Source organism: Mesoplodon mirus, assembly GCF_964341445.2.
Source record: "Mesoplodon mirus genome assembly, chromosome: 4".
Taxonomy (NCBI): Eukaryota; Metazoa; Chordata; class Mammalia; order Artiodactyla; family Ziphiidae; genus Mesoplodon; species Mesoplodon mirus.
In genome coordinates this window covers 73,257,749-73,269,388 of record NC_138979.1, presented here as the reverse complement: position 1 = coordinate 73,269,388, position 11,640 = coordinate 73,257,749, and the positions used below count along the sequence as shown (strand labels likewise).

Below are 11,640 nucleotides of genomic sequence, written 5' to 3'. Positions count from 1 at the left end.
TCTCCTGCTTTTTTAAGCAATTATTCCATGTCACTTTCTTCCAGCTGTTCTTAAGCAAATAGCTGTCTGAGGTCTGAGGGGTGAATTAGTAGTATTTCCACTTTTCCTGACCTTCGGCTGCCCCCACTTCCTTTCTGCCGTCATTCAAGTTTCTCCCCACCCCTTTCATTGAAGGACAACCACCTGATCTTGTGAACACTGAGTTCCCGTAATTCTCTGTGTGGCTGGGCCTTCAGCCAGTTTAGAACAGCTGTCCATTTTCATCTTTACACCAAAAAAGCAGGTCAGCACACTGTGTCTTGGAGGCCAAACTGCAGCGTGGTGGGAACGATTCTTTGCCACAGAAAAGTGCAACCTTAGCTACTCGGGCCAGACTCTGACCTCAAAAAACGATAGAGAAACCACCATTTACACAGCCTTTCCCTGGAGCCCAGCAACTAATCTTTTGTTAGATTCCCACATCAGGGCCATTTCCCATCATCCTTGGTGGGCACTGCCCTCTGACCTGCACAGTTCAGGGTCCTGTCTGCTTGGCCTTGCCCTCACTTGGATGGAGGTTAAGCCTTGGTGTGAGCACTGCCGTCAGCCCCCGGCTTCCTCTGGCAGGATGTCTCCTAACTGTCTGCAGCTGAGATGGAGGCAGACAGTGCCCCCCGACATTCTGCAGACGCCTCTGCCCAGGGGACCCAGCCTTCCAGGACCCCTGCTCCCATAGCAGTAGATGGAAGCCCCTGGAAGCCCACCTCTGAACCGCTGGGCCCCCTTCTCTCCCTCAGATGGCTGGTTCCTGAGAAAAACAGCAGGACAGGCCATGCTTTTCCATGGCTGTGCCTTTACCAGGCCCCCATGTACAACGTTCAGAGTGATCAGTTATCTCAATTTGACTGACTAAAACCCTGGTTGCTAAAATGTCTCCCTGTTGCTGCCTTGTTGCTCAAGTAGATTGAGTCTGTGGAGTTCAACGTCTGGGACATCGGTGGCCCCGCCAGCATGGCCACGGTCAACCAGTGCTTCTTCACAGACAAGGCCCTGTATGTGGTGGTTTGGAACCTGGCGCTGGGGGAGGAGGCTGTGGCCAGCCTTCAGTTCTGGCTTCTCAACATCGAGGTGAGGGGGTGCCAGCCCTTCAGCTCTCAGTCCTCAGGACATTGCAGGGGCCCCGCCGCTTCTCGGGGGAAAAAAGGAAATGGTTAGGGAGAACTGCTTTGCACTTTGCTGGGCTGTCACGAGGCCCCAGAATCACAGGTCACTGTGAAGCACTTAAAACGCTCCTGGGCCACATGGTTGATGGTGCTCTTGTACTTTTCTGCTTCCTTAAATTTAAGAGCCCTGCATCGTGGACCCAAGAGGGGAACGGGGCTCCCCTCTTCCAGTGGAAAGGTGACCTGGGCCAGAAGCTGGGGCGCTGTCTGAAGGGATCAGAGATGGAGGCCCCAGGGAGTGTCACAGGCCCCCACACACCCCCTAGTGTGTGGCAGGCCCTCGAGGTTCTCAGAGAGGAGTGCGGGGTGCAGCGGGGTGATGGTTGAGGGCCAGGGCGTACAGGGTTGGCACATCCACCGCCTAGGGAATTGTTCCCGTCCCCAGCCAGACTCTCTCTCACAGGCCAAGGCCCCAAACGCCGTTGTGCTGGTGGTGGGAACACACCTGGACTTAATCGAAACCAAATTCCGCGTGGAGAGAATCGCCACGTTGCGCGCCTATGTGCTGGCGCTCTGCCGCTCACCCTCCGGGTCCAGGGCCACCGGCTTCCCGGACATCACCTTCAAACACCTACAGTGAGTATCCCATGGCATCCTGCTCATCCCCACCTGTCGCGGGGCTGTGGCTGCCGGCCCCTCACTTGTCCATCTCCCTGGGGACGCCTGCTCTGCCTGCAGAGGGCTCCTGAGGCAGGGGCTGTGCTCCTCTGTTGCCCTGTCCAGGGTGAAGGGTGGCAGCTGGGCCCCCAGAACAGATGCAGCCCTAGGGAGGGTGAAGAGCTGCTAGAGGATCTGCAGGGCAGGGCCTGGAGACACCCTCTGTGCTTCCTGTCCAAGTCTCCCCACCCACAGGGCCAGTGCTGAGTGTGCACGGCCCCAGTGGGACCACGAGATAGAAACTCAAACACCACCCATCACATTTGTTGATCATTGATCAAGAACAGACCCCAGGTGTGGTCCTGGTCCTCCCAGTGTGTCTGAGTGGTCCAGAGGGGCTGAGATGGGGGAGGGCCACAGGGTGGGGTTCAGGATGGACCACTGCTTGTGGGACCAGTGTCCTGGGCGTGTTGATTCTCCCACTCCTGTCCTTGGATTCTCACAACAGCTCTGCGGGTTATGGAGATTGTTGTGCCCACTTTGAAGGTTATGAAACTGAGGCTCAGCTAGTAAGTGTTCTCTGACTGCTACCCTGGTGGCTCTTGGGTTCCCTCGCTCTGGGTGAAGTGCCATGGACATTGCTGCATGGGTCAGCCTGGAGACATGCCATGTGGCTCAGAGTACAGGATGGGGCTTTCAGGAATTCCTCGAGTGCCCTTGAGAATGCCCCCTGGGGCCTGCGATAATAGGAGTGCTGGCTGTGGGTCAGAAACCTGAGTCCCACCCAAGCCTGCTCCTTTCCAGCTTGTGTCCTTGGGAGTCACCTTGTGCCTGCATGCCTCACTTTCCTCCTCTGTAAAGTGGGCACGTTGGGAAGACAGACTAAAACAGCACATTGTGGTGCCCCCAGCACCATGCTTTGCATCAAGTAAGGCCTCCTTAAATTTCTGTGTCTATCTCTCATGAGTTTTCTCAACTTGCCAGTGTTTGGGACGAAACACTTAGGGAAACAGAGGCACTGCAGTGCTTGTCAGAGAGGGGGGGTACGATGAATGAGCACGGTTCTGTTTTGCACTCACAGCGAGCTTTCCTGTAAGAGCCTGGAAGGTCAGGAAGGGCTGCGGCAGCTCATTTTCCACGTCACGTGCAGCATGAAAGATGTGGGCAGCACCATTGGCTGCCAGCGACTCGCGGGGAGGCTGGTGGGTACCTCTCATCCCCTTGAAGCCAGAGGGGCCTGCTTGCCATGTGTCAGGGGAACTGTACCTCCCTCTTTCTTTCTACTGTAAAACACATGTGCTGTATATAGTGTGGGGTCCCCATGTGAGCGGTTTCTTGGGGGAAGGGAGGGGTGGGACAGTGACAGGAAGCATTCCACCTAGTCAGTCCTCTGGAGGGTGGCAGGCAAACCAGGCTGGCCGGGCACACCTGAGGGCCCAGCCTTTCCCACCTGTCCCAGATACCCAGGAGCTACCTGAGCCTCCAGGAGGCCGTGCTGGCGGAGCAGCAGCGCCGCGGCCTGAGCGATGATGTGCAGTACCTGACGGACAGGCAGCTGGAGCAGCTGGTAGAGCAGATGCCTAGCAATGACATCAAGGACTACGAGGACCTACAGTCCGGTGGGTGGGCTGGGAGGGTGGGGAGGGAGGGGGGATCAGGTGGGTACCAGCAGGCACAGGCACAGGGCCCTGGGAAGGGGCACTCAAATTTTTCACCACTCTGCGCATGTCTGCAAATGACTGCAAAGACACTTCAGGTATCAATTTCGGGTCACAAATCAATTTTAACGAGTAAGTGAATTTGCAAAGATGGAATCCATGAATAATGGAGATCACATTGGCAAGAGTTACAAGATGCCTGTTGAGAACATGTGAAGGGCCCCATGTGCTGGGAGTGTTGGTGGCTTCCTAAGAAGAATCTGTAAGCTGGCCCCCTTAGGAGGAGGTCACCCAGAGTCCCTTTTGCCCTTTGTTTGACACTGTTCCCTCATCCCCTCCCCTGAGCAGCCATCAGCTTCCTCATTGAAACTGGCACCCTGCTCCACTTCCCGGACACCAGCCACGGCCTGAGGAACCTCTACTTCCTCGACCCCATTTGGTTGTCTGAATGTCTGCAGAGGATCTTCAACATCAAGGGCTCCAGGTCGGTGGCCAAGAACGGGGTGATCAGGGCGGAGGACCTCAGGATGCTGCTGGTAGGGACCGGCTTCACGAAGCAGACGGAAGAGCAGTATTTCCAGTTCCTGGCCAAATTTGAGATAGCCCTGCCCGTCGCCAATGACAGGTGAGGCCATGGACTGGGCTGTGCCGGTTGCCCCCTAGAGGAAGGAATTAGGGCTGGGACCACTGGTGGCTTGAGCAAGATTTCCAGGGACGGCCCATGATAATGACCTGCCTGCCTGGGCTGGGGCAGCAGGGGGTGGGCTTGGCCGGTCCCCCGGCTGGCTGCTCCTTCCTGTGCCTTGGATGTCTCTCTTCAGGGGGTTCAAAGAAATCCATTTATTGAAAAGGTGTAGGAAAACATGCAAGAATGGCAATGGCATTAAAGGTAACTTTGGGAAGTTCACGCTTTGGGAGGTTGATTGCTTGGTTGTTTGATGAATAAAAATGGAGTAAGTAACAAAGATGTGTGTGCTAATTATACAGCCCAGCTTCGAAACGCAGGGAGGGCAGGGGCTGGAGGGGCATGTGGGTTAAATCTAATGATGCTCTGACCTAAACCAGCTTGGTTCTCAGGGCCTCCTTGCCCTAATTTCAGTTTCAGCCATTTCCTGGGTCTGATGCTGATGTTGGCCCTGAGGCCAGGATGCCAAATCCACAGACCTTTTCCATTCATCTGTCATAGAACTTGTCACCATCCTGCCCCTCAACCCCAGAGCTCTGGGGGGATGCCCACAGGAGACTCCCAGGGAGCTGCCCTGGACCCTGTGTGGCCAGCCCAGCAATATCATCAGCACAGACTGGGTCTCCTGGGAGCCAGCCCTGGGCCATCTCTCTCTGAGATTTCCACTTGGTCTTATGACTATGGGAGGGGGCCTCAGTCCTTCCTGTTCCAGCTTCATGAGGGCCAAGACTGAGTCCTAAAAAGAGAAACCCCAAAGAGGAATTCAAAACCCACATGATCCCTCACACCATGGCCCAGGTGTGTCCTTGACTTTGGCCCATGAAAAAGCACACAGTGAAGCAGCCAGAATCTGACAATTTTCTGGTTATTTTATCAACAGGTTAGAGGAATGAGGAGATATTAGCACTATGTAAAAGCAAGTCCCAACTTCCTTTCTTTTCTCATCTGTAAAATGGGAATAATACTATTATCTACTAGTATTATAGTCATTGTGAGGATTAAATTTGATAATACATGTAAGCTATGAGAAGTGTCTCCTCCACCTGTGAGCTTCAAGGACATCAAGGATTATCAGTACTGTTATTGTTTCCATCTTTGTGTTAAGTGCTCATAGCCAATGGTGTCTGGTTCCATCTAAAGTCAGAAGTGTCCAAGCGTTTTCCATCTTAGCACAGGTATAATGGTTCCCTTGTGCCCCAGGGACAAGGAGTTCCAGCTCCTCACCCCATAAGGTTTTATATGGTCGAAGACACTATCAACAAAAACAAAGGCATTTGCTGCTCCTTTTAGAGCATGGTTTTCAACTGCAGCCCTGAAAGCCTCCAGTCCCTGGGAAAACCTTCAGGGCATTTCTGAACCTCCCTAGACTTCTGAGTGTTTGTGTACCTTCCAGGTGGGGACTCGCTGGCTCTCAGCACTCAGGGAAGGCTCCTGCCCGACTGCTGAGACAACCTCAGGGACATAGTGTGAGCCGGCTCCGCAGTGCCCAGGTCTTCACAGACTTGATGTTCAACAGGCACATGAAGAACTCACCTCTTAATTCCCCAGGCTCTTCCCCTGGGACAGCCTTGCCCTACTAGTGATCACTTTTAAGGAGGTGCCAATGGTCTCCCAGGACTCTGCTCACCTTGAGCAGGGCTTCCATTGCCAGTCAGTTTAAATCTCTGCACTTACCATGCTGGCTTCTAAGTCTCCTCTGCCTTCAAAAATATTGAGCACCTGCTCTGTGTGCTGCGTACTGGGGCACCTGGGTGCAGAGCGTGCTCCCTCCCCTTGCCCAGGGGACACCTGCCAGGTAGAAAGAAGCAGGAAGCTTCAGCACACAGGAAGTGTAGGGGGTCCCGTGAGATCCAAGCTGAGCATGATGCAGGCAGAAGAAGCAGGATAAATCACACTGGGCACTGACGAGGGCCTCCTGTTTGGGGAGGTCAGAGAGATAAAGAAGGACTTCGCAGAACTTAAAGGACTAAATCAGGGCATCTGCTGGAGAGCACCTGCCTGTGGAGAGAGGCACTCTAGCTGGGATAGTTGAGAAGGTCCTTTCACCCAAGACCTGTAATGGCTGGAAAGGACCTAAAACTTCACCATCTGCCCCCTGTCCATCCTTCTCTAACCCTTTGAGGTCAGTATCCTTTCTCTTCCCACGTCAGGGAAGTCGAATCGCAGTGAGGTTAAGCTGTGTGCTGAAGACAGAGCCAGGATCGATCCCTGGGTGCTCCACCCACCAGGCTGTCATTGACTTTTCTTCTACAATATTTTCAGCGCTCCCTTTCAGAAAGTTCTAAAGACATTTTATAGGACCTAAACTGATGTATTTTTAAAGGATTAGGAGAGCTGAAGGCAAACCTTTAAGAAAAGGGCACATCCAAGGCTCTGCCCAAGGCCGCCTTAGCTCCAGGGCACACAGAAGGTTGCTGGTTGTCAGGGAAATCTTAGAGGGACCTCCCCCATTTCAGCTGTTTCCAAACGATCACAGTCATGAATGGCTCACTGACACTGTGATTCAGCACTTTTATGAGTAAGAGTGCTCTCATAAAACATGGCTCTTTTGCACAAACAGCCTCATTCGAACTTTTAAGGCAACTGTGTTGTTTCAACGGGTCAAGAACAATAAATAACTTCTAAGGCCAAAAACGTTTCTCTGACCCCAATATCTACATTGTCCTTAGAACTGTGCAGCTGTATTTGTTTTTCCTTCACCATCCAAAGTTAATTTTAAGTGACTCCCCAGTCGCAACCCAGTTTACAGAGAATTAACTACTAATTGCTGTGCCTGTTTATGACCACAGATGTTTCCACGTCTTCCCTTAGCCGTATTCTAGTCTCTATCTTAGAGACGTCAATAAACAGATTCACTGTGCCTATCTTCATTTTCTCTTGGAGCATTTATTCGAAGCATATAAACTACCCCCTCTATCTAAAAATAAGATTCCAAGGCCCGGGGAGGAAGGCACCGGGCAGCCTGAGCTGTTTCAGCAGAGCCTGCCCCAGGCCAGTCCGTCTGCTGGGGTCAGAGCCCTGCAGCAGACCTCAGGCCCCTGGTTCACCAGCCCCCTTTGGTGTGTTTCAGCTATCTCCTGCCACATCTTCTTCCATCCAAACCTGGCCTGGACACCCACGGCATGCGGCATCCCACGGCCAACACCATTCAGAGGGTGTTTAAGATGAGCTTCGTTCCAGTTGGCTTCTGGCAAAGGTTTATAGCACGGATGCTGATCAGCTTGGCCGAGATGGACCTTCAGGTAGTTGCATTTTCTACATGGGGCAGTTTTTGCTTGCATGCGAGGCACCTGCAACTGTGCCCTGGTGGGAGGGAGGAAGGGAGGGAGGGAGATGCCCTTTGCTGGAGGAGCCTGGCTGAAGACCCTTGTCCTGCAGCAAATCTGCTGACTTAGGGCCCGGAGGCTAGTACAGCATGGCTGCCTTCTCTCCTCTAAGCCACAGACCCACTTGAATCATTCTGTGAATACCAAATCAGTGCCTAGCTGGCTTGGACAGAATAGCCCATTAAGAGCAGGGGTTCTAATCTAACCAACATCAACATCCCCTGGAGGGCTTGTTAGAACACAGACAGTTAGGCCCCACTCGGGTTCTGGCTCCGTGGCTGTGGACTGGGACTCAGGAGTCTGCTTATCCAACCACTGCCCCAGGTGATGCTGCTGGTCAGGGACCACACCTGGAGAACCATGGCCTCAGAATCATGGCTTTACCATTCAGGCTGTGACTAGACTCCCCTGGGGAGCTCTAACAGACACAGACCAGACCCAGACACAGACCACTAAGTCAGAATCTGTGGGTGTGGCAGCCAGGGATCAGTTTTTTTTTTTTTTTTTTTTTTGAGGTACGCAAGCCTCTCACTGCCGTGGCCTCTCCCGTTGTGGAGCACAGGTTCCGGATGCGCAGGCTCAGCGGCCATGGCTCACGGGCCCAGCCGCTCCGCGGCATGTGGGATCCTCCCGGACCAGGGCAAGAACCCGTGTCTGGTGCATCGGCAGGGGGACTCGCAACCACTGTGCCACCAGGGAAGCCCAGGGATCAGTATTTTTTTAAAGCTCTCCAGGTGACTCCACTGTCCAGTCAAGCTTGAGAACCACTGGCACAGAACTTTAACTTGGTCTGGGAGCAGTGAGGACCTAACCCAAGGAATTCTTTTCTGTGGGTTCACCTGGTATTGTGTTGAAGAAAGTCCCGGCTGTCAGTCAACATTCATTTCATGCAAGACAATAATATGGAAATAGTGGTTGGCTAGAGTGGTGGTTCTCAAAGTGGGGTTCCTGGGCCAGCAGAATCAGCCTCACCTGGGAACTTGTTAGAAGTGCAAATTCTTGGGCCTGCCCCAGACCTGCTGCATCAGAAACTCCAGGATGGAGCCCAGGGCTCTGTTTTTCACAAGCCTTCCAGAGAATTGTAACTTACTTTACAGTGTGAGAACCCCTGACATAAGCCAGGACTGTTGAATAACTGACATTAAACTCAGTATGAGTTTGCTTTTGCCATGTTCTAATTATAAGGCCCTTATGGAATTAAACTTCTTGTATTAAGTAAAGATATTCTTTGATCTTCCCATTTTACTGAAATGTGCAAAAGTAAATAGAAGAGCCTGAAAATGCTTTGGCATTTTCTCTCACAGCTCATGTTAATGGGAGGGAGACTTGTTAGCAACACAGTTGGGTGCACTGACAGATGGAAGGAGTGGGCGCATGGGTCACTCTTACCTCACTTTGAACTCTTCCTCCTGCCACGTTCTAAGTGGGAGGTCACCAAGCATCAGCATCGTGTGAGGCCTGAGCTTCCAAGTGGGCTCAGTGGCTGGCGGGGTGTGGGCCCAGCTGGGTGTGGAAGTAGGCGCCCTTCCTGGCAGCATCCCTCACTCAGAATTAGGAAAGAAGTCCTGTTGAAATTCAGATGAGGAAAAGGAGTTCAGTCTCAGAAGTATCAAAGGCATTGCAAATTCAAGCATTGATAAGATACCACTTGTCACCTATCAAATTAGCAGAGAGCTAACAGCCAGCCCCAGAATCAGGAAAGTTTACACACTATGGTCAGTGAATATACAGCCTATTCACCTTGAAAGTGATTCCTCACTAGGCATCCAGAGCCTGAAAATGTTCAAACCCTTTGACCCAATAATACTACTGCTATAAATGTGAACTATAGAAATCATTTGAAATCAGAGAAAGCTCTGTGGTTTTCATGTTCATCTGGCTTATTTGAAAGAGCAAAAGATTGGAACCAACCTAAAAATCCAAAGAAGAGAATAATTCAGCAAATTACTATACTTAATAAAATATTGAGCTTTAGAAAAATGAATTTTATGAGTTTTTAATGACATAGGAAGAGCAAAGTTTTTAAAAGTATACACAATTAGAAATTTAGAAATAAAAAATTACAAAATATGGCTTCAGCTGTTTTATAAACATACAGGTAGATAGGAAAAAACCCTGGAATAAAATATATCAAAATTTTCATGATCTATGTATTAAATTGGTATTTTATTTTCTCTCATATTTTTCTGTACTTTCCATATTTTCTAAGGTAACTTGTAAAATCAGGGAGGGAAAAGATTTGAAAAAGAAAATCCTGTTTTCAATCTTTTAGGGGAAATGTGTTCCCAGAGTATCCTGGAGACCCCCTCAGATAATGCAGCATTTCATTTGGCAGCAGGATGAGCGGTGCAGGAGGGAGGGGGTGGGAAGATGGACGGTGGTCCTTTATCATGATGGGGCCAGGACAGCCTCTTCACAGCTCTGCCCAGGGCCAGCAAGGAGCCTGGTCTACTTAAGTAGGGTTTTTTCTCTGTCTTTCAGCTTTTTGAAAACAAGAAGAATACTAAAAGCAGGCACAGGAAAGTCACCATTTACAGTTTTACAGGAAACCAGAGAAATCGCTGCAGCACATTCAGAGTGAAAAGAAATCAGACCATCTATTGGCAGGAAGGACTCCTGGTCACTTTTGATGGGGGCTACCTCAGGTAGGGACATTTGGGAGCTCACCTGACCGGGTCACCACGGTGCTGCAGAAACGGGCCTCAGGACAGCCTCCACCGGGACACTGTCCACTTGATGTCCAGAGTTCTGTTCCCGAGGGCAGGTCCTCATGGAAGCTTGCTAGAAGTAGGAAACCCCCAGCAAATGTCCCAGAGCTTCCCCACCTTCTCACCCCTTCCTCTCTCCCCTTACAGAACAGGAAAGGCAAGGGAGGGTGTGGTGACCACAGCCCAGCGCTGGAGGGAAGTGGGTGGCCACTGAGCTCAGGGGTGAGAATATCTAGCACCCCTTAGTCACTTAGGTGGGACCTACAGGGGCCTTGCAGCCATCCAGCACAACCCCCTTGTCCTAAGAGAGGATGCCCCAGGTGATGACACTGGTTCCCCAACCTGTATCCCACAGTACCTACCTTAGCTCCTTTTTCCTGTTCTCTCTCTCTCTTTTTTTTTTTTTTTTTTGAGAGAGAGAGAGAAAGTCAGCTCAACAGGTTAGTAACTGATTTTTGATCAGGTTTAGTTTAGTACATACAAGATTATTTCATACCTACAATTAATTTTTCAAAATATTTTTTTCAGCTCTGTGAGAAGAGAGGGGAAAAGAGGAAAGTAACTTTTCTGAGGGCCTGATTTGGGCCAGTCTTGGTGCCTGGTGCTTTCATATAGATGCTCCCACTTAAAGCTCACAGTTGCCACTTGGCAGATGCAAAGCCTGTGGTTCAGGTGGAAAAAGCTTCCCCAGGGTCACACCTAAGGGTCAGATCCCAGTCTGAGCGTCCCTTCCTGCAAAGTCCTCATTGTGTCCGCTTAACCATTTGGGGGACAATGGGGGGACAAGGCAGGGCCATGCACATAAGTACACAAACGCAGGAGCCTCCTCTGACAGTCCTGCCTGGGCCCCTGCAGAGGGGGTGGTCCCTGGGGGTTGCACCCTCGCCCTGAAGGCAAGGAGATTAAACCAGGGCCCTTCACAGCCGATAATAATGGACCCCTTTTTGTTTCTGGGTTGCAGTGTGGAATCCTCGGATGTGAACTGGAAAAAGAAAAAAAGTGGAGGAATAAAAATCATTTGCCAATCGGAAATAAGGGACTTCTCGGCAATGGCTTTTATCACAGACCATGTCAACTCCTTGATTGATCAGTGGTTTCCTGGTAAGAAAATGTTTTTGAACCAGGTCTTGGCTCATGTTAATATTTCTTTGTAAATCGGGGTGGGGCTCCTTATTTGGAGAACAGAAATCCCACTGCGACTCAGCCCAAGGGGACCAGAGGGGTCCTAACAGACCTTTGGCAGAGTCTTGAGCCCTGGGGGAGTCCAGCTGTGGGCATGGGTGGAGGTGCTATGAGGAAGAAGTGGGCCAAGACCCACGGGTCCTGGGAGGGATTTGGCCTCTGGCTGCCCACAGCGTGGAGGAAGAATGCCCCGGGTACCGCACATGGTCTAGGAAGACCCTCCATGTGAGCCTCATGTGTTCTTGTTTACATGGTGAGGACAGGGCTGCTGAAATCCAGGGA

The 11,640-nt window shown here is 51.3% G+C and overlaps 1 protein-coding gene across 3 annotated transcripts in view; it reads left to right on the top strand.

Moving 5' to 3' along the window:
- Positions 1-11,640, top strand: part of LRRK1 (leucine rich repeat kinase 1) — a 123,508-nt gene that overhangs the window by 86,978 nt on the left and 24,890 nt on the right. For all 3 annotated transcript variants that reach the window (XM_082617889.1, XM_082617891.1, XM_082617890.1), the window contains exons 16-23: positions 943-1,107; positions 1,606-1,778; positions 2,881-3,001; positions 3,259-3,418; positions 3,806-4,082; positions 7,213-7,384; positions 9,950-10,113; positions 11,138-11,277. In XM_082617889.1, the coding sequence (XP_082474015.1) occupies positions 943-1,107; positions 1,606-1,778; positions 2,881-3,001; positions 3,259-3,418; positions 3,806-4,082; positions 7,213-7,384; positions 9,950-10,113; positions 11,138-11,277 (1,372 nt within the window). The remainder of the gene's footprint in view (positions 1-942; positions 1,108-1,605; positions 1,779-2,880; positions 3,002-3,258; positions 3,419-3,805; positions 4,083-7,212; positions 7,385-9,949; positions 10,114-11,137; positions 11,278-11,640) is intronic.